Genomic DNA, 21656 nt, shown 5'->3' with positions numbered 1-21656 from the left:
GTGGTTCAGTGGCAAAGAATCTGCCTGCCAGTGCAGGAGATGTAGCTTTGATCTCTGGGTCGGGAAGATCCCCTGGAGGAGGAAATGGCAATCCACTCCAGTATTCTTGCCAGGGGAAATCCCATGGACAGAGGAACCTTGTGGGCTACAGTCCATGGGGTTGCAAAGAGTCAAACACGACTGAAGTGACTTAGCATCTAGCATAGTTGATTTACAATGTTGTGTTAGTTTCACGCGTGCAGCAAAGTGAATCAGTTATACATATACCTATATCCACTCTTTTTAAAGATTCTTTTCCCATATAAGCCATTACAGAGTACTGATTAGAGTTCCCTGTGCTGTACAATAGATTCTTACTATATTTTACCCAACTCTTATGTTACAGAAATCCACCAACTTACCTATGATCCTGCTAGAAAGCAACCTTAAGTTATGACATGGAAAAACACTGTAGGGTTTGCATCAGAAATGAATCCTTTCAGAGCTCCATCATTTGTGTCTCAAACAAAATTCCTGAGATGTGAACTTAAAAATTAAAGGGAATTCCACCTCTCAGATCTTGGCCCAGTGGGCCTTTCTTTATCTCAAGTATTCTGGCTGGAAGTGTAGCTTTTGCCGGGCTGCCTCCTTCTGAACCGGCTTTCTGCTGTGAAGTGTTTTCACAAATGAAAAACACATTTGGTCCAGTGAGAAGCAGTCTAGTCACTGAAGCATCTAATTTGGTGGTTTCTGATGACAATGGCTCTATACTCAGCTAGTCCAAACCTGTCAGGAAAAAGCCCTAAGTGTGTCTGTCCCCCATGGCCCCACTCACCCTAAGCTTACCCTTCCGCACAGACAGTGGAACCGTGTGGCATCTTGCCCAGAAGCATTGCTCAGAGCTGCTGGAGGACGAGCAAACCTGGAATCTGGAGGCTGATGTCTTGAGGCATTTGGGAACTGGTGTGAAACAGACCCCAGGGAGGTGATAGGGCCAAAAGGATGAGACGCTTAGTCACTTTTCCACTTTCCTGTCAGAGACTCACGCTCAGTCCCACCCTCCAGAAGACAACCTGGCCCTCTTTAGGGGCATGGCCATGTAGGCTTTTGTTTTGGAATATTACTTTATTTCAAGGGCTGGAGTACTTGACTCTACAGGGTAACCCCTGTGACCCATGTTGTATTAAATGTATAGAGTTCTCTCTCATAGGAGGGGCAGAGGACAGAAGGGACCATTTTACTGTGGTGACAAGTCAGGAGAAATGAAGGGATCAGATAGCGCCAATGGCTAGAGTGAAAGTGAAAGAACTTTCACCCCAGGAGGACAGGGCAGAAGGATCTGGGAGGGGCAGAGAAGTGCTACAAACTAAGCCCAGGTTTCATTGAGATGCTTCAACACTGTGTCTGTTTGATGGTGGGGAAAAGACCACCCTCTGAATGCTATCACCAACTCAATGCCATCACCCTCTGATGGCATCACCAGCTCAATGGACATGAATTTGAGCAAACTCTGGGAGATGGTGAAGGACAGGAAAGCCGGGTGCATTTCAGTCCATGGGGTCGCAAAGAGTTGGACATGACTGAGTGACTGAACAACAACTGAATGCCCTCACGTGGATGTCAGATCTTCCTGCAGCAGATCATCCCAAATTACCAAGGAGCTTGGGGGCTGGACACAGCAGCATGGATTTTTCTGAGCCACTACCATTTTGTTCATATTAAACATCTCATGGGGCTTGGAAAAAGGGAAAGCCTCCATGCCTTTCACAGAAGAGGCTGCCGTGACCTCCCTAGCAGAATCTTCAGAAGCTTTGTTTAGAGGAGATAACTTGTCCTGGTCCTTAAATATTCATGATCCTTGGTCTCTGGCATGAATATCTTTATGATGTCATTGATTTGCCCCCAAATGAACACACATTGCTGTATTGTTCTTGCATGAAATGTCTAGTTTCTTTATCTTCTGATTATTTCTTCTGCAGAGTGGTTTGAGGTGAAGAAACACACTTTTTTTGGTCTGTTTGCATGGACAGGCAGACTCCACTCATGCTCCCAAGCAGATGTCTCTTCAACTCACCACAATCATGTAAACTCATCTAGGCTTATTACTACTACTAAGTCGCTTCAGTCGTGTCCGACTCTGTATGACCCCACAGATGGCAGCCCATCAGGCTCCTCTGTCCCTGGGACTCTCCAGGCAAGAACACTGGAGTGGGTTGCCATTTCCTTCCCCAATGCATGCATGCATGCTAAGTCGCTTTAGTTGTGTTAGACTCTGTGTAACCCTATGGACAGCAGCCCACCAGGCTCTTCTGTCCACGGGATTCTCTAGGCAAGAATACTGGAGTGGGTTGCCGTTTCCTTCTCCACACCTAGGTTTAGTCATATGTTAACTATTATTGTCCTTCAAGGAATGGGGTGATATCTGGCTTCCAGCTAGAAGTTACCTGTGCCAGAGGTGCCATTGGTAATAGGGCTGGTAGGATGGGGGAGTCTTCTCTGTGCAGAGAACTTTCTGGAAAGTTTAGTGTGTCAGGAAAGCTTAGATACTCAGGATACACACCATGCTTAATAACCCCCAGGACAGAAACTGACCCTTTCCCCGAAAGAGGGTCTTGTTGCTTACTGGAGTTATGTAGACAAAGCAAATGTTACATGTACACAAGAGAGGAATATATGTGTGTGTGTGTGTGTGTGTGTGTGTTGAACATGCTGAGTTAAGGGAGTTTGAAAGGACTGAGGGGTTTCATGCCTGGCAGATTTCAGTGAAAACCTGCTTTCCCCCACCTTTTAAGATGCTGATAGGAGTGTTGAGAGACCATGTTGTCTAATAGAAGAGCACAGAAAAGACAGACCCACCTAGTTTCCTATTTGCTCTCCTAGTTTTTTTATCCAGGCTCCACCACTAGGAGGTGTGACCTCTGGGCAAGTTACTTAACCTCTCTGAGCCTCAGTTTCCTCATTTGTAAAATGGAAATAACACTTCCTAGGTTTTTTGTGAAGATGAAATAAGATAATGATGTAAAGCATTTAGCCCGCTGCCTGGCACAGGGTAGGTACTAAATCCATAGTAACTGACTATTATTGGGTGTAAACTGAGGATTCAACCCCTCTCTCCTTCATCTTTCTTCTAAATTCACCCAGGTTTCCATCCCTTTTGAATTCCGGTCAGTTGAAGAGAAATTCCTTCTTTCCCAGAGTACTGATATTAATGATCTAAACTTGGGTTGTATAATCACATTGTGTCATCAACTTCCAGATTATTAGATATTATTTACAAGAAAAATAGGCCTGGAGTTCCTTCCAGACCAAGGACAGAGGCTGCAAATTGAATTTAGAGGCTTGCCGACCTTTAGACCCGGGGCTGGAGGCAGGGGCAACCCACTCTCCTGGTCTTGAAAGACACAGCAGGCTCTTGTAATTGAGTTACCGCCTGGGATTCAGTAAGACTAATCCATCTATATAATTTCTTCGCCTGGTTTAATGCCATTAACGAAACCGAATTAAGGAGCGGGTGGAGTTGGGTGGGACGAGGGGAAACGGATTTTCTGTATGGTAGTCGCTGCCGCGTCTCTGCCGCCAGGCTGGAGCCTATGGTCTGATTAATGGACCGCTTTCAGGACCAAGTCCTGCCAGCGGCCACCCCGGTCCCACGCCCTTCCGGGTATCCACGTGCCGAGAACGGGGCCATCGCGCGCAAAGGGTTTCCCAGGATGTCCCAGGGCTACTCTGTCCCCCTTCCCTATCCCTGGCTCTCTCGTCTTCCCCATCGCCCCTCTCATGTACAATTTCTGAGCTGTTTCCCTTTAGTTCAGATCTTCATGGACCGTCCCTCTTTGGTCACTAGCGTGCTCCAGGCGACAGGCCGATCCGCTAATCCCTCTCCAGCACCCGGCCCCAGTCCCACCTCGCTGGGTTTGTCTGGGGTTGGCCATTCCGCGTGGTGGGCACTCTGCGCCTAGGTTGCCAACCAGAGCGACCAGCCCTAGGAGGAGGGGCCTGTGTGCGGGGAGTGGGGGTGGGAGGCGGCCGCGGCCGCTGTCAGTTTCACTCTCTGTCCTACTGACACCCGGATCCCAGCGCGCCCTCCTCACGGAGAGTCCGGCTGGTTTAACTTGGGCAACTGGCCGGAGGCGAGAAGTCGCCGACTCCCGGACTGAGATTCCATCGCTGGGTGCAGGCACTTGCCAACAGCGGAGTCCCCAAAGTGTAGGTGGTGAGCAGCGCGGGCCCCAGCAGCGCTGCGGGGAAGGCGGGCGCCCGGATTAGAGGGTGGAGGGTAACGGGGGCCGGGGTAGGGGGAGACGGGAGCCCCGGGCTTCGATCTCGGCGACCGACAGTGCGAGTCCGCCCTGGCGGCGCCCGCGGGTCCTGCCCGCCCCGAAGGGGCCGGGGGCCGCCCGGCCGACACGCTCGCCGGCCTGGCGGGGCTTTGGCCACCCCGCGGCTGACGTCGGCGCGCCCCTGCCGAGCTCTCCTTTTACTACAGCCCGCAGGCGGCTCCGTGCCGGCCCCGCCCTCGCCGGCCCCCGCCCCCCGCAAGCCCGTACCCTGTGGTCTATATAGAAGGCGCCGCCGCGCCGATTCGCGGCTCTCCGGGACCCGAGAGTTCTTTGGAAGCAGAGCGCGAGCGAGGGAGCGGGCGAGCTCCAAAGGGGGTGTGGGTGTAGGGAGAGAGAGAGCAGGTAAGGGCCGTCGCGTCCCGCTCCTCTGCCCGCCAGCAACTCGGGACCCCCTTTTGGCAAAATCATAGGAACCTGGAACGTTGGTTCAACAAAAAGACAGGCGACGACCCTCCCTTCTCGATTGTCCGCGGGCGAGGAGCTGCGCGGCTCTGCGGTGTAACAGGCTCACACGTTGCTCATCACATGTTCAAACATTTCCCTTTCGGGGAGCCTCGTTATTTTTAAGTGAATATTTTCGTCTTTGTTTTGATGTGTGTGTGTGTGTGTGTGTGTTTTTAACCTTCCTCGGGGTTTTATTTTGATGGAGTTGGCGGCCCGCAGCGTATGGGGAGAGGCGGGGGAAGCGGCCCGCCGGCGCGCGGGTAGCCCACCCCCAGGCAACTCCCCAGGAGGCCCGCGCTGGCCGGGCGAGCGGCCGGCGCGGAGCCCAGGGAGGCCCGCGGCGGCCGAGCCGGGGAGTCCCGGCCGCACGTCTCGACGGCTCCGGGGGTGGCGAGCGCGGCTCTCCGCGGGCGGGCGGGTGGGCAGGAGCGGCGGGCGCGGGGCGCGGGGGGAGCGCCGCGCCGCTTTGTCTCTGCACTTCTGGAGCCAGGCGCGCGGCTCCTCCCGCGGCCGGCCGCTCGGGCTCGCGGTGGCGGCGGCGGCTCCTCCTTCACCCCTCTCCTTTCCTCCCCACTCTCTCGTAGGCAGCGGCGGCGGTGGCAGCGCTGGGGAACAGCGGATTCCGCCCGGAGCCACACCGAGGGGAGCTCGCGGTCGCGACTTGCCGCCCTAAGCACTCTCCCAAGTCCGGCCCGCTCGGCGAGGACTTCCGTCTCCTGGCCGAACCCTGTCAAGCAAGCTGGGATCTATGAGTGGAAAGGTGACCAAGCCCAAAGAGGAGAAAGATGCTTCTAAGGGTAAGCCCGCCCGCCGAGTCCGCCTGCTTCCCTTCCCTTGGTTTCCCTCGCCCGCTCGCGTGCGCGCCGCCCTCCGGCGGCTCCCGGCCTCCCTCCCGGAGCCTAATCTGCCCGTGACCTCTGCGACCCCGGGCGAGAAAGGGGCGGGCCGCTGGGGTGGGGGTGGGGAGCTCTGAATTTGCACCACTTTCCCTCCTTCTTCGTGGGATTGTCGCCCCGCGAGTGCCACCAGCCTCTCCATTCCCCCCTCCGGACGCACCCGGGTGGCGCTGCGGGCAGACGGAGGTGCTGCAGCCCGGAGCGCCGGGAACAGCGCTGCCTGCCGCCGGCCGGCCGCCTCTCGGTGCGAATGCCTGTGTGTTGCGTGTGCGCGAGTGTGCATCTGTGTGCTGCGCGGGTGCCACACGGTGACATACTCAGGAAGGAATCTGCCCCACTCTTAGAACCCGTGCTTCGATCCACCTTTCCGCCCCCCCCCCTCTCCCCGCCCCCAATGCAAACAAAGAGCCTGGCCGAGACACGCACCCCCTTCCCCCCACGCTCCTTTCCCCCTCACGCCCCCTGCTCCCCAACTCTCCCGGTCCCCTCCCCAGAAGGCAGGAGCTTGCCACCTTCCCTTCGCCGCGTGCAAAAGTGAGCAATCCCGGTGCCCCGGCGCCGCCCGCGCTGCGCGTCGGCAGCGCCGCCTCGCCGAGCCCCGGGAGAACAAAGGCTCTGGTCCCTCGGCCACTAGTGCCCGGCGGGAGCGGGCCTCCGCGGGAGGGGAGCGCCCCGTCCCTCCACTCGGGGGGGTGTTCAACCACCTGGCCCGCGGCGCCCGGCCGCCGGTCCCCCCCCCACGAGAGCGCTTTTCGGCCTGGGGCCTCCCACCGGCGGGCTGGGGAGGCGCAGCGGAACAGGGCGCAGGCCGGGGAGAACTCAGGAGCAGGAAGGGGCGTCCCCCCGAACCCCCACCCGTCCTAGCTGTGGCCTTGCTAAGGGCCCGGCTTAGCTCCCGATTGTAAACATCCTGGGAGCTCCGGGTGCGGAGAGGGGCACAGAGAGAGATAAAGAGGGGGTGTGGTAGAGCCGTGGGGAACGGCAGGTGCCGGAGGTGCAAGTGTCCGGAAGGGCCCCGGAGCGGACGCCGGAGTGGGCTGGACCGGCCCGAGGGCCCCAGGCTCGCCGAGCCGCAGCGACCCACGCCGGGTGCACGCGGCTGCAGAAGTTGGGGCTGCCGCGGGGGGAGCCCCAGCCTTCGTTCACGGGCCCCGATTCCCCCTGGAGCCCTGGAGCTCCCTCCCCTCCCACTCCTTCCCTTCTTCCTTTTTCTCCTCTTCTCCTTCTCGCCTCTCCCCATCTCTCCGGAGCTTTCTTTCCCGGGAGATTCTAGGGCAGCGTCAGCCCTCCCCCGCGGAAAGTTGTCAAAGTCTTCAGCTCAGGGCCTTTATCCCTTGTTTCTAAATGGAGCCGCTTCTCCCAACTAGGCGAAGCGTCGACTAGAGGCTCTAGAAGTTTTAGGCGGTGGGGGGGAGGTTTAGATCCGTGGTGCTAAGGGTCAATGTTGCCATCCGTGGTGCTAAGGGTCAGAGCCTGCCTCAAGGCTCGAGGTCACCCCCTTCGGACCTACTGATGCCCGCTGGCTGTTTGAAGCGCACAGATTAATTGAACCGGTCACCCGGAAAGTAGAACTCCTGCTACACTTCTCCAGAGCTTTCCTCATTGTTGTGCGTTTAAACAGGTATTCGTGTGATAAGAGAAAGTGACTTCAGGGTCGTTAGACTGTTTTTGTTTGCCCTCGAGGGGCCCGGAAAGGTAAATGCAATTGAAGTTGGTAGCACCAAATTAACGTAGGCAAGGGATTCCTCTTCTGCATCTGGGAGTATTTCAAGTTTGTTTCTGGAACTTTGGTCCTTGATTTCCATCCTAAGGCTTATTTCAGGCTACCTTTGGGGGGATCCTGAAACCAAATTCATTCACAGAAAATGAGATGCTGCTCTAGGAATATAATTTGTAATTGTCCAGAAGGGGAGTAACAACTCTGGAAACATTATTGGCCAAAGTTTCTGTAACCCAATAATGAAGGTTTTTACTAGGCATATGTCATAACATTTTCTTATGTTGATTCACTTGAAAGGGAATACCTCTCTGTAGGAATTGTGTAATTAGCATTTGGAATTACAGTTGTAATTAGAATAAATTAGTGTAATTTTACAAGACAACTTTTAAGAAGGGAGTTTACTTCCCCAAGGAGATGGGACTCTTATGACTGTGAACAGAGTTTCTAGACTTTTTAAAACATAGGTAGGAGATAAGTAGTAAGTAAGTAGATAGGTAGTAAGTCATTTTGTGCTCCTTAATGAAATGCGACTTTCAGAGCATCTCAGTTGCTCTTTGTCTTTTTAAATGATGTTTTTCAACTCATTAACACCAGTGATGGACAATGATCTTTTCTGTAACCTTTTTCAGTGACATAGGCAGACAAGATAGGCCCGACTCTTTGGGAGGTAGGAGGGGAATCTTGATTGCGTTTGAAAGTATTAAAATGGCCTCTTGTGCAGCAAATCATCTTTTGTGTATTTATTTAGGCTTTGCACAAACTTTTAAATTGGCAGATGAATATATAGTCTGGGGCACTCAGCTCCTGAACAGGAGGACCTAGTTCTGTTTCAGGGGAGAAGAAAGCGTAACATTTGTTTGTTCAAGCAGATACTTGCTTAGCTTTGATTCGCTCTTCTCTACCTTGTCACATAAGGTCTTTTCAGCAGTTCTCTGTTGGAAAAGTACTCAGTGAAGGCTGTGTCTGGTTTATGGCAACTGTGTTCCTGTGGCTTTTGGAAGATGTGTGGCCTTTTACAGATAAACGCAGATCATTTGTGGATTGAGTGAAAGTGCTAGCTAGTTGTGGATTTCCAAACTGTCATTTGGTTTGGGCCATCCCTGGTGGTCCAGTGGTTAAGACTTCGCCCTTCCACTGTAGGGGGCATGAGAGTGGAAGCTTGAATTCGATCCCCAGTCTGGGAGCTAAGATTCCGTGTGCTGCAAGAGGTGGCCAAAACCACTGAAACTGTCATTTGGTTTGTGGTTGGAGTTTGGGTTTAGTTGGCTTTGTCTGTGTTTTGCCAGCAACCCCTTCCCTCGTGCTTAGCCAGAGAGCCATCACTTCCAGACAGGTTTCAAGGCCATGTGGGCTGTGGGTTGTGGGTTCTCTGAGACGGCCAGCACTCACATCAGGCTGGGTTCCTGCTGGCTGCTGAGCAGTGCGGGACAATTCCACGCATAGTCTTGAGAGGCCAGCCACTTGGACAGCTGTTGCTCTAACAGATTACGGTGCCCATGTACATTCACGGGCACAGCTCATTTTCAGCTCACTTCCTGGCCTTTTCCAGTAGCCCCACCAACCCTACCTAAGAAAGGCCATTGCGGTCAGGCAGCCAGCATCTCAAGTCTTGAACCCTGAAGGCCATTCCTAAAGCTCATCTTGGTCTTGGCGGATTACTGAGATTGCTTCTGTCAAGTGTCTTTCTTGGGCTTGGGCCAGGCCAACCAGCTGTTGAGAGGTATTTCACCCACAAGAAATCATGACGCTGGTGACCTCTTATTAAAAACTAGCAATCATAACCTCCCTATTACTCATGAAGGGACTTCTTTTTTCACCTGGTAAAATCAGTCACTGTGGACCAGTGTGGTTTGAGGGTCATCAGCCCCAGGTTGTCTCCTGTTTCCAAGATGGTGATGACAGCTTCAGTGAGGGGATGTGGCCAGGGAGATCTCTGATCAGAAATGTTAATCTGTTCCTGGGCATAGGTGCAAGAGATGAGTGAACAATACCCCCAGATCCTCTTCATTCTTATTTCCAGTGCTGTGCCTCTTCTTGACCCACAGGCTAGAGCAGGAGGAGGATATGGGTTGGGGGTGCTGTATCTTCTCTCTTAGTTCTGCTTCCTCTATGTCTCTTTCCAGTACAGTTCAAGTCCTTTCAGAGGGTTCAGATGCATCCTGGGGCTGGTGATGTGAAGGAGGTTAGAGTGGGAAAGGATGTTGCCTGAGGCATGAGAAGCAGAAAGTGAGCTCTAGGGTTGAGGTCCACGCCTAGTGCTGGGCTGTGTAGGGTGGCCCTGAGCACTGGACCAGAGCTGGGGAGAGAACTGGAATCAGGGTCTGGGTGGTAAACTGGAGGGCTGATCTGTGTGTGAGACAGTCACTAGGGAGACAAAACTGTTAACATTCCAGGTCTTTTTGCAGCTGTGCTGTTTTATGTTCAAATCAACTACTCATTCTGGGAATTACAATCAACACAGAACAACCGGAATGTGTTGCAGCTCCTCAAATATATCCAATAAAAGGGCTTTGTAGTGTCTGCTTCATTATGGCTTGTATTTTTGGAGTTGAGAAATTTGAAAGGAATAGAAGATAACTGCCAAGATTAAACAATTCAGGGAGGAGAAAAAAACCTCCCATGAATTCAAGTGTGACGAGTGAAGGGGATCCTCCATGTTTATTACCTTGCTAAGCTTAACATGATCTTTGGAAGGTGAAGATTAGGCACATAAGTATACTCTTAGCCATTAGTAGAGGAGACAAACGTCTGCAGAAATCACTGGGTCTAGTCACTGGTTTACGTTTCCCTATCCAGAAGCATCCAGAAAACACGTTTGCAATAGATTTGTCGCACAGGCTGAGGAGTGGACTTCAGGCTCATCATCCTATGTAGCATGGTTTAGTCTAGTCAGTCCTCACCAGCTCAACAGGTAGCTTATCTATTTGTGATAGACCAGTTCTACAAACTTATTTGAATCAGAATTCTGACATTATTAAGCATGGTACTTCACATGGCACTTCGTCTTTGTTGAATGCCATATCCTGATGAAACATTTCTTAGGGGTGTGGATTTCTGGGTAAATGGCACTAATTTCCTAAAGAAAGTGAAATAGTGTATAGTAATCATCCTGACCCCCACTCCAGCCTGCAGTTCTAATTTCTAATTGGATGGCCATTTGTTTTTCTTGAAAGTCCTCTTTTCCAGGATATTAATCCTAAAGATGAGGCTTTTATATTAGAAAAGAGAGATGTTCTTGATTCTTGGGGCACGACGGAAATGTGAAGGGCTGTTTTATTAGGGATCTGAGTTTGTAATAAACATTAAACCTTAATTACAATTACTGTAGGTTGAGATTACTGTCAGGCAGTTCTCAGGCCCTACTCATGCTTCTGCCCTTGTAAATTACTTTTCGCATTGATTTTCAAATGGAAATAGTATTAGTGTCACTGGCTAATGACCATCCCCATAGGCAGTGGGCAGAGGGTAGTAGGTGTCCATGCTGAGTCTTTAAAACCCTGGCAGCACCTTTGGCTTCTGTGGGTGTAAGGTTTAGGTGGACGGTCTAGGGGGTGCATCAGGGCTGGACTGAGCTTTGCTTGACCTGCCTGCTCTCAGCCTTCTGCAGAGACTTAAGATTTGTTCTGGACAATCACTATCGCCCAGAGGAATTCTCAGGTATATATGTCTGTCCTTTCTGGACCCTGTCAGTAGGATCTGAGAAGAAAGAAAAAAAATCTTCTGGTGAAAGGCAGGCCTGGTCAGAGGCCAAAGTGTAAAAGACTTATTTTAAAAAAATGGTATGAAACCAATTTCCTTTGGTGTAATTAAAGGTTATATACAATAACATGTACAGATCTTAAGTGTACATCTCAATGAATTTTGACAAATGTTTACACCCACATAATAGAATATTTTCATCACCCCAGAAAGTTTTCTTGTGTTCCTTTCTAATCATTCCCCCTTAGAAGGCAACTACTATTTTGATTTCTATCATCACATTTTAGTTTTCCCTTTATTGATCTCACAGAATGCCACCTGTGGATCCTGAGACCTAGAAACCTCTCCAGGCAGCCGGCTTTCTGTCCCGGTTGACACCCCTTCTCCTTGTCTTGTCCTCTGGTTTCTTGGAAGACCCCCCACCCTCGGGCACTCAACAGGGTCTTGTACTCACCTGGCCCATAAGGAGTATTTGTTGAATGATCTAGGCAAGGTAGGGAATTCATTTAAGCCTGGGTGTCTATTCATCATTTAATAATAATAATAATGATCATAGTTATTATCATTACCATTATAGTAGCTTCTGAATTATGGACCACTTATTATTTACTAGGCATTCATGATTTATATATATATATCTCATTTAATCCTCATGTCAGTCAAATGAAGTGGCAAATAGTATTTATGGACTTTAGAGATGAGAAAATTGAAGTTTAGGGAGATTTTGTAGCTTGTGTGAGCTCACACAGCTAGTGGGACCCAAATTACTGGCGCAGTACCTGGCACTGAACAAAGGATTGCCAGAGGCAGTGCCTCTTAACACCAAGGAATTAATGTCAGTGGGTGAGTTTTTGACATCTACACAGGATGGAGAAGTTATTAAAATACAATGTATTTTTAATGTTATTAAAATACAATGTAACAGGAACAGAACCCTGTGGGGTCTGCCCCTGACAGACCCCTCCCCCATAGCCTCTGTGGTAGTTCCTCTCTGAAGTACCTAGATGATAGTATCTCATGCACATTTCCTGAGTTTTTCAGATGCTAAAACCCACCACCAAATGGAAGAAGTTAACTACTTGATGATCAGGTGCAAGTACCCCCCAGACCTTTGGCGCCTAAGGACTGATAAAATTCATCGCCCTGTTACCTCACCACTAAGAGAATTGTGCTGGAGCTGATCACCTCCCCCACCCCGCCCTCACCTGGGCTTTAAGGATGCTTAGCTGAAACCCTTTGGGGAGTTTGGGATTCTCTGCTCCAGACTCCAACGTTGGGCACACGAACTTGGCATTCGGTAACAATAGTTCTTTTGAGCACTGACCATATGCCAGGGATTGACATGAAATTGTTCAAGCTATCCAGGACTGATACACGTAACATTGGCTTTCTAGGCAACACAGTTGATTCTTTTCTAATCCAGGTTTGCCCAGGGACAAAATTACTTGCCAATTACCAACATAGACATGACTAGGAAGAGTTGCCTATACTGGCACGATTGCTACAGGGCGGTGATCTTTGTGCACCGAAAGAGATTTCTGAACAGATTTCTTGAGTGACTTATCCATCCCAGGCACTGTACTGAGAGAAACCTAGTCCTACCCTAAGCCTTAGGGGTGCCCTTGTGCCCTTTTCCTTCCTCCTTGGCTTTGGACATTCTGACTTGTACTTTCTGAAGTGCAGCTCCCCTCAGTGGGCCATGACTCTTATCTTTCAAGATCTAAGCATCTGTCAGTTTGAAAATAATGGTGTTTTTTTTCCCCCCAGAACTGTGTCTGAGAGCTTATCTCACCTGTGTTCTAAAGACTATGCTTACCCATAATTCAGGACTGGGTAAAAGTCCTAATTATTTATTTATTTTTCCCATCAGAATCATCTATCTCATTTCCCTTCTCTTTCTCTCTCAACTTCACCCCCTCCTCCCTCCCTCTCTCTGCCTCCTCCCCCACCTTTTCTGCACACCCCCACTCCTTTTCTCGTGAACAGACGTCAGTGGTTTTCATTAACTGTCTGGATTTTCTCCTGTAATAGCTATATTAACTTCAGTTAAAGAAATCCTAACCCCCTCAAAGGGTTGCTCCATGGAAGAAGCTTTTCACTACTTATTATGTAACTCATTTTAAATGGAAAAATAAAGTGCGAGCTTTATTTCTTATACTGTTTATGTTGCCTTTAGTTAGATAATATTTCCAAAAATATATCTTGTTAACAGAGACACACGCCTTGAACGAGCATATTAATTATAGTTCTCCAAGTTAGGACTCATGTAATGTTTCTCTTGTGCTGCAGAACCTATGTTTTAACAGCCGTAATTAACAGTGATGAGTCTATTGCAAGGTTATAGGTAAGTTTAATAACAAACTTGACACCCAGTTTAAAAAAAAAATCCCTCCAAATTACGGAGGTAGCGTTTCTTCTGCTCTTGCGCTGGGAGTTAGTAAACAGATCGAGTTCTTAAAATATTTATGCTGCTGTTAAAAGTAGAAGTAAACAACCTAAAGAAGGCAGGCTGAGCGCAGTTCTTGAATATGCCTATGGATATTTTCAGAATCTTCTTTCAACCACGACTTTGAAAGTATTGTGAATTGACCTGCTTCTTTTGCCTTTGATTCTCCGTGCGTGAGCTCGCCTCTCCCCTTGGGGGGGTTTATTGAACGTTAAGACTTAACAAGAGCTCTCGGATTTGCGCGTGGTTTTCGGAGCCAGGGGAACAATGTGAACCGTTCTCCTGGAAACCGGGCCGGCGCTCCTCGCGGCTCTCGCTCCCGGGAGCGTTGGTTTTTCTACTGGCTGGAACCCGACTTAGAGGCGAGCGCCGAACGGCCCGCTGAACCGGCGACCCTTGGTCGCCGCGGATCCGGCCGGCGGCTGTATTACCAACCTGTGTGCTCATGAGCCTCGTGATGCGGCGGCTGCCGAAAAAAGAAACACGGAAAAGTTGTGTCACCGAAGGTGAAACTTGGCGAAGGAAAAGTGCTGGGCGCCCGGCATGACAAAGCTGCTCTGCGGCCGACAGCGGCGGCGGGCAGCGGAGGGCTGCGTCCACCGGCCCCGGGTGCTCGCGTGGGGACACCACCCCGGGAGCGCCGCCGGGGCCGGCGGGGCGGACGGCTGAGCGCCGGGGAAGGGGGCGGGCCGCCCGGGGCCTGGAGGTCTAAACCGCGGGCTCCGTGCAGCTCCCGGGAGGCGGCAGGTGGGGCCGGAGGAAGAGGGTCCCGCCCCCACCTCCGCTCCCAACCATCGAGGGGTTCCTTGATCTGCCTGTACCTGACCTACCCGCTGTGCCGCTCAAAGGCAGATACCCGTCCAAGCCTGGAAGTCTGGACTTGGCCCAACGCAAGGGCTTTGCTTCCTCTGTCTTCTGGTCAATGCTAATTCGGTTTCAGCTGTTCAGAAAAACCTAGGCTGCGTCTTGAACAGAATGCCCTGGACCATGTCGAATTTGTCCGCTTTTCTATGGTTTATGTTTCCGTTGCGTCGGTTCTTTTCAGATTACAGAATAATGCATGCGATTCGGAAAATCATAAAAAGCATATAGAAGAAAATATCTCCCCGAAGGTTGCACTCCTAGGTTCTTTTTGAGATTTTTCCTTCCAGTCTTTTATTTTTCTGATTTCATCTTTTAAGTATACGTGTGGGATCACACAATAAATACTATCACATGCTTTTTTTTTAAAAACCTCAACACCCTGTTAGAATGTTTTCCGATGTCATAATCTTCCATACTATCATTTTTGGTGTGTGCCCTGGTTGTGGATTTGGGGGTGACAAAGGAGAGATGGTGATTTTGTCCCTATGGTTGTTAAGTTTTTCTCTACTGCCTTAAGATCTTTCTCACTGGGCTCCTCCACAAACATCATTCGTGTTTTATAAATGTATATACAAATATGTGCACTTTTAAAGATACATATATACATGTATGGGGCTTCCCTGGTGGCTCAGATGGTAAGCAATCGGCCTGCAATGCAGGAGACCCAGGTTCAATCCCTGGGTCTGGAAGATCCCCTGGAGAAGGACATGCCAACCCATTCCAGTATTCTTGCCTGGAGAATCCCATGGACAGAGGAAGCCTGGCGGGCTACAGTCCATAAGGTCACAAAGAGACGGTTACTACTGAAGTAATCTAACACGCACACATATGCATGTATAAATCTAAAATAAATAAAATAAATAAATATAAAATAAATATAAAATTAAATGCATGTAGACAAATATGTATATGTCTAAATAAACACACACACACAATTATGCTTAGAATAAATCCTGAAAGAATATATATCAAAAGGAATCTTGTGGTTATTGGCTTATAGAAGATGTGAATGTATATTTATTTGTGTCTTCTATTTTCTGTACAATGGATGAATATAATGATCATAATGAAATAATGAAAATGGACATAAACAGTATATTACTTATGGATTGTCTTCAAACCGACTTTTCTGCTCCAGCTCTTATCATTCCTTTTTTTATCCTTACCGTTTCTTGACCTGGAATGCTCTATTATTTCAATATTTTGTGATCCTTTATGTCCAAGCTTAACCCACATCATCCAGGAAGCATCTCTCCCACGCTTGTTACAAAGAACTGCTCTCAGTTACCCATTTGGCAGTGTCCGTGGATAAATCTCATGATTAACTTTTCATCTGCTTAGGTGTTTTATCTCCCCAGCTAGATTTTAACCTCCTCAAGGGCCTTTGTCATAAAAGAGATACTGAATAAATGTGTTACTTAACCATCAAGCTCAGCATCCTTCCTGCTGCTGCTGCTGCTAAGTCACTTCAGTCATGTCTGACTCTGTGCGACCCCGTAGATGGCAGCCCACCAGGCTCCCCTGTCCCTGGGATTCTCCAGGCAAGAACACTGGAGTGGGTTGCCATTTCCTTCTCCAAAGCATGAAAGTGAAAAGTGAAAGTGAAGTCGCTCAGTCGTGTCCGACTCCTAGCGACCCCATGGACTGCAGCCCAACAGGCCTCTCCATCCATGGGATTCTCCAGGCAAGAGTACTGGAGTGGGTTGCCATTGCCTTCTCCGAGCATCCTTCCTAGATTTCTTTAAATGCTCTTGTACCTTTGAAACTTCAAGCCATATTAGAAGCCCTTAGAATGACAGCAACAATCCATCTGGATTTAATACTTTTGATTTAATTAGGGGTATAACTTCCATTTTCCAGCGGGCCACCTTCTACGTAGAAGTGGCTGTATGGTTAAAAGCATGGGTTATAGAGACTTGTGTTCACATGTAAGTTCCTCTGCTTAGTTGCTATGTGACCTTTGGCAAAGAAGCTTTCTAAGCCTCTCTACAATGGAGATAGTTATATTTATCTCATAAGCTTATTTTAAAGATAGAATGAGATAATGTATGAAAAACATACATGGAATTTGGTCAGTGGTGATATTGATAATATTATTAAAATAGTAGTGATCTGCCTATTGATTATTCAAGTTAGAGGGTTTTTGTTAAAGAGCTTGTTGGCCATAGGAACAAATCTTTAGAGTCACACATCTGTCTGACAGTCATACTCTGATTTAATGGATTTTAGTTATATAGTTACTGGGCTCCTGAACCATGGGTTCCTGGACCCTCCCAGATACCAAAATCTGTGGATGTTCAAGTCTCTTACATAATAGCTTCTTTGAATATAACCTATGCATATCCCGCATATTTTAGTTCATCTCTGCTGCTGTTGCTGCTAAGTCGCTTCAGTTGTGTCCAACCTTGCGCAACCCCATAAATGGCAGCCCACCAGGCTCCCCAGTCCTTGGGATTCTTCAGGCAAGAATAATGGGGTGGGTTGCCATTTCCTTCTCCATTAGCTCATCTCTAGATTACTTCTAATACCTAATGCAAATGTAAATGCCCTGTAAATAGTTGTAAATACAGTGTGAATATTATGTTAATAGTTGCTGGCCTACGGCAAATTCAAGTTTTGCCTTTTGAAACTTTCTGGAATTAAAAAAGTGTTTTTTTGGATTCACTGTTGGTTGAATCCATAGATGCAGAATCTGTGTATGCAGAGTACCTACTGTGCTAATTCATGTATTAATTAATTCATTACTTTACTCAATAGATATTTGTTGAAACTCCTATGATAGCAGTGAGCAGAACAGATAGTTAGCCCTGCCTTCATGGAGGGCTTCCCAGGTGGCACAGTGGTAAAGAATCTGCCTGCAATTCAGGAGACGCAGGTTCAATTCCTGGGTCGGGAAGATCCCTTGGAGAGGGAAATGGCAATGCACTCCAGTATTCTTGCCTGGGAAATCCCATGGACAGAGGAGCCTGGCAGGCTATAGTCCATGGGGTCGCAAGGCATTGGCCACGACAGCACGGACGCATGCCTTCGTGGAGCTGATGTTTTACAAAGTTTTATTTAAAGGAACTGGATTTTCCATGTACAAAACACTGTCCAGTGTTGGTGGTATGTCATATGACCTGGTGCCCATTATAGCCATCTGGGCCCTGGCCAATCCATACTACCAAGGAGGAAGCTTGGATAGAGTTGGACATAGGTCATTCATTCATTTTTCATCCAGGGACCACTAGAGCTGAGGTTCTTGAAACTGCTTGAATGTCAGCATCACCTCCCACTGCATACATCCCCACCATGAGAATTTGACTTAGTTGATCTAAGAATGGGGCTTGTGAACCCATATGGTTTGTAAAACTTAAGTGATTCTAATGCACAGCCAATTAAGGGGTTACTGAACCTGAGCACTGTTTCTCAAGTTTGCTGGAAGTTAACAGTCACCTGTAGGGTTTGTTCCCCCCTGGCCTGCCGAACCACAACTTTAGGAAGAGGGTTTGGTAATGTGAATTGTAAATAAGCATCTAGGTGATTCCTGTCATTGGGCAAGTTGGCGGGGCATTGTCCTAGAGACATCAAAGGACCCCTGGAAATAGTGCGTAAATGTGCATTTTTCAGGTGGTAGCATCCATAGCTTTCAGCAGATTGTCAGAGGGGTCAGTATCTCCAAAAACAGCCCTGAGCTCTGTCCTCAGCTCTGTCCCCTTCATGAACTGCGTGCCTTGGCCCTTGGTTTTCTCTGCCCTAGTCACTCTCCATAGTCAAATGTTCTGTTTGGAAGCCTCCTTTCTCCATTCTTGCTCCTCTTTTCTCTTTTTGTCAGGCTGGCCTCCAGTCTTTCTCCTGCTCCTCTAGAATTTCAAAGACTGTGCCCTTTCAGAGAGGGCAAGGCCTGGAGGGAGCTTTGGGGGCATGAGAAAGGTGGCAGTCACAGCTGCAATACTCTGACCCTTCTAATGGCTGCGCCTCAGTGGGTCTTAGTATGGTGGGATAAGGGCCTGAAGTGGGACTTCTAAGATAACCCTTTGCCAGTCTGGAGCAGGTGGGCAAAGGTATTTCCCCTTCTTGGTACCATTTTCCTGCCTGTATCAGGCAGAAGGTGGAGTAGGGTAGGAGGGTGAGGGTTAGGCTAGAGCTAGATGCACCCCACTTCTCCTCCCCCAGGCCCCAAGCAGTGTCGCTGTCACTGGTTCATGACCAATCAAGTGCATTGACCTATTACTGCTACTTACTTTGAGTTATAAATGGTTTTTATTCCCCCTGTGGAATTGGGGGTTCAGGCTATATAGAATGACCCGATTTGTATCACAAGAGCCATTGGGACTTTGACAGATTTCACCATTTTAAAAAACACAGCTTTTTGCCTCCACCCTACTGGACATAAAAGCAACCTTTGAATTTATGGAACAAAGAACATGTCTTTAAAGGGCAGCGGGCACAGAAAGGGAAGAGAGGGAAGTAAGACAGTTCATCCTCTTTTCTGAGGCTATTGTCTCCAGACAAGTGACAACACTGAATACCTTGAAAAATCTTGTATTGATTTTTAGTACGGAGGCATCTTCCTAGGATCTGGAAAATCCAGGTAAAAGATAATAAACTTGTTCTCCTGTCTTTGCACCAGAAGTTGACTTGCTTCGTTTACATGGCTGGAGGAGATGAGAGCACTTGCTCTACTGAGTGTGAAATTGTGACCAGGGCAGCATATTGATAGAGATGAAGCTCAGTTTCTGAAAGCCTGATATATACAGATGGGACTCAAATGGTGAATGGGCAGGTCATTGCAATATCGAAGGAATTACTGTTTTATGAAAAGGTTTTCTTTCCGTAGCATCATCTCTGGTGTATCTGAATGTTTCTTTAGGGATCAGTATTGATTAAAAATAAATAATAAGCCAAGGCTAGAGGTCTTTTGTTGAAGAATTTGAGTTTCCTGCAATTCTCATTATAAGTTATTGCTCACAGTGGCTGTTTCAGCTTCCCAGGTTCTTTTTGAAAATGTTGATTGATTTTTACTTTTTTACTGTGGGAAAATAGACAGTGACTTTTTTGTAAGTGTACAGTTCTGTGTGGCATCATGTGCACTCAAATTGCTCTGTGACCATCACCACCGTACTTCCAAGGTTTTTAATAAGAGATTATAATGGTTGGTGCATGCGTGCATGCTAGGTCGCTTCAGTCGTGTCCAACTCTGTGCGACCCTATGGACTGTAGCCCGCCAGGCTCCTCTGTCCATGGGATTCTCCAGGCAAGAATACTGGAGTGGGTTGTTGTTTCCTTCTCCAGGGGATCTTCCCAGCCCAGGGATCGACGTTGCATCCTTTACGTCTCCTGCATTGGCAAGCAGGTTCTTTACCACTAGTGCCACCTGGGAAGCCCCTGTAATGGTTGGAAGGGATCATAATAGCCATTTGGTCCAACCTTCCCATTACAAAGAGGAGGGAATCGGGCCCACGGAGAGGGAGTGATCTGCCTAAAGCCATAAAGCAAGCTATGGACAGGGGCCTAGCCCAGTGCATTTGTGTGTGACCACACTGAAGGTAAAGGTGGTCTCAGACTCTACTGAATCAAGAATCGGCATAAGTATTTAGGATGTTTCCCTGATTTTTTTTAAGTCAAGTAAGCAATCAGTCACTATGATTTAGAGCCATGAATCAAAAGGCCTTCTAGTCCCAATTGCTAATTTAAAATAGTGGCTCTATTTGCTATTTCTAGATCCACATTCAACTATTTAATACAAAAAGGTGCTAACATTCTAATTTCCAAAATTCAGACAAATTCTCCCCCAGCCTTCCTTCCACTGACTCCATGACATTCCATGGTTGAAACCAGGTCCTTTGTGGGTGGCTGTTATTAATAAGCTTTCTTTGGGATGTTTACAGTAACTGCTGTGACCTAAATAAGATTGCTTGTATTGTTTTCCCCCAACAAAGCCAAGAACAGTTTTTAAAACTGTGTTCATCTCTCATACCATTGTACTTACCTGTGACTAACAGAACCAAAGCATTACTTTTTTTTTCCTGTTTATTACATTAGATGAGGGAACTTAGATGGAGTGGATGGGTCAAGTGGAATAGAGTGTTTCTACACAAGTTAAACTGTTTGGGGCCTTTGTATACCATAACCACTCTTTCTTGGAGTGGAGTTTCAAGACAGTGTACCCTGTAGCATTATAGCATGATCTTTGTAAAAATTTTATTTCAAACTGTGGTACAATACACATAATAGAAAAAAAAATCTTAGCCATTTTTAAGTGTACAGTTCAGTAGTGTTAAGTATATTCACATTATTGTGCAAATAATCTCTAAAATGTTTTTATCCTGCAAAACTGAAACTATACCGGTTAAACAAAAACTCCCCATCCTTACTCCCCCCAGCCCCTGGAAACCACCTTTCTGCTTTCTGTTTATATGAGTTTGACTATTTTAGATAGTATGTATCTTTTTGTGACTGGTTTATTTCACTTAACATAATGTCCTCAAGGAGCATCCATGTTGTGGGGTGTGTCAGAATGTCCTCTTAAAAGGCTGAATAATACTCCATTGTGCATTTTATTAGGATTCTCCAGAAAAACAGAACCAATAGGATATCTATACATTAGATAGAGATGGAGGACACTTCTTATAGAAGTAGGTTCATGTGATTATGGTGGCCGAGAAGTCCCACAATCTACCATCTGTAAGATGGAGAACCAGGAAAGCCAATGGTATAATTCAGTCTGAGTACAAAGGTTTGAGAACCAAGGGAGCTGATGATGTAACTCCTCATCCAAGATGGAAGGTGGCGTGGCAGTGGTCTAAGTCCTAAACTTTGAACTGAGAACCAGGAGCTCGGATGTCCAATGACAAGAGGGGGAGGACCTCCCAGCTCCAGAAGAGAGAGAATTTGCCTTCCTCCCACCCTTTTGTCATATTGGGGGCACTCAAGGGATCCGATGATGCCTGCCCACATTAGTGAGGGGAATCTTATGAACTCAATCTGACTCAAATGCTAATCTCATTCAGAAGCACCCTCATAGACACACCCCCAAAATAATGCTTTACCAGCTAACTGGGCGTCTCATAACCCAGCCAAGTTAACACATAAAATCAACCATCACATATGTATGAACCGCATCTTCTTTTTCCATGTTGTCTGCTGAAGGACATTTGGGTTGCTTCTACCTTTTGGCTAATGCTGCTGTGGATATGGCTGTTCATCTTTTGTTGTTGTTGTTTACCTGATGGGAGAAGTCTTTTTTTTTTTTTTTTTTTTGTGATGGGGAGGGGTTCTCCACCACA

At 48.0% G+C, this 21656-nt stretch overlaps 1 protein-coding gene across 4 annotated transcripts in view; it reads left to right on the top strand.

Annotated features, from left to right (window-relative positions):
* Positions 1-4023: 4023 nt before the first annotated feature.
* The window catches only part of FGF13 (fibroblast growth factor 13), a 514548-nt gene continuing 496915 nt past the window's right edge, over positions 4024-21656 (top strand). Inside the window, exons 1-2 of one of the 4 annotated variants that reach the window (XM_061137754.1) lie at positions 4024-4185; positions 5348-5560. In XM_061137754.1, the coding sequence (XP_060993737.1) occupies positions 5512-5560 (49 nt within the window). In that variant the 5' untranslated portion in view covers positions 4024-4185; positions 5348-5511. Of the gene's footprint in view, positions 4193-4538; positions 4662-5347; positions 5561-21656 lie in introns of those variants that run through there. The other 3 variants (XM_061137750.1, XM_061137752.1, XM_061137751.1) reach the window with 3 other exon arrangements.

Source organism: Dama dama, chromosome X (assembly GCF_033118175.1).
Source record: "Dama dama isolate Ldn47 chromosome X, ASM3311817v1, whole genome shotgun sequence".
NCBI lineage: Eukaryota > Metazoa > Chordata > Mammalia > Artiodactyla > Cervidae > Dama > Dama dama.
The sequence above is the reverse complement of the archived record's forward strand: the minus strand, read 5'-3'. Positions and strand labels throughout refer to the sequence as shown.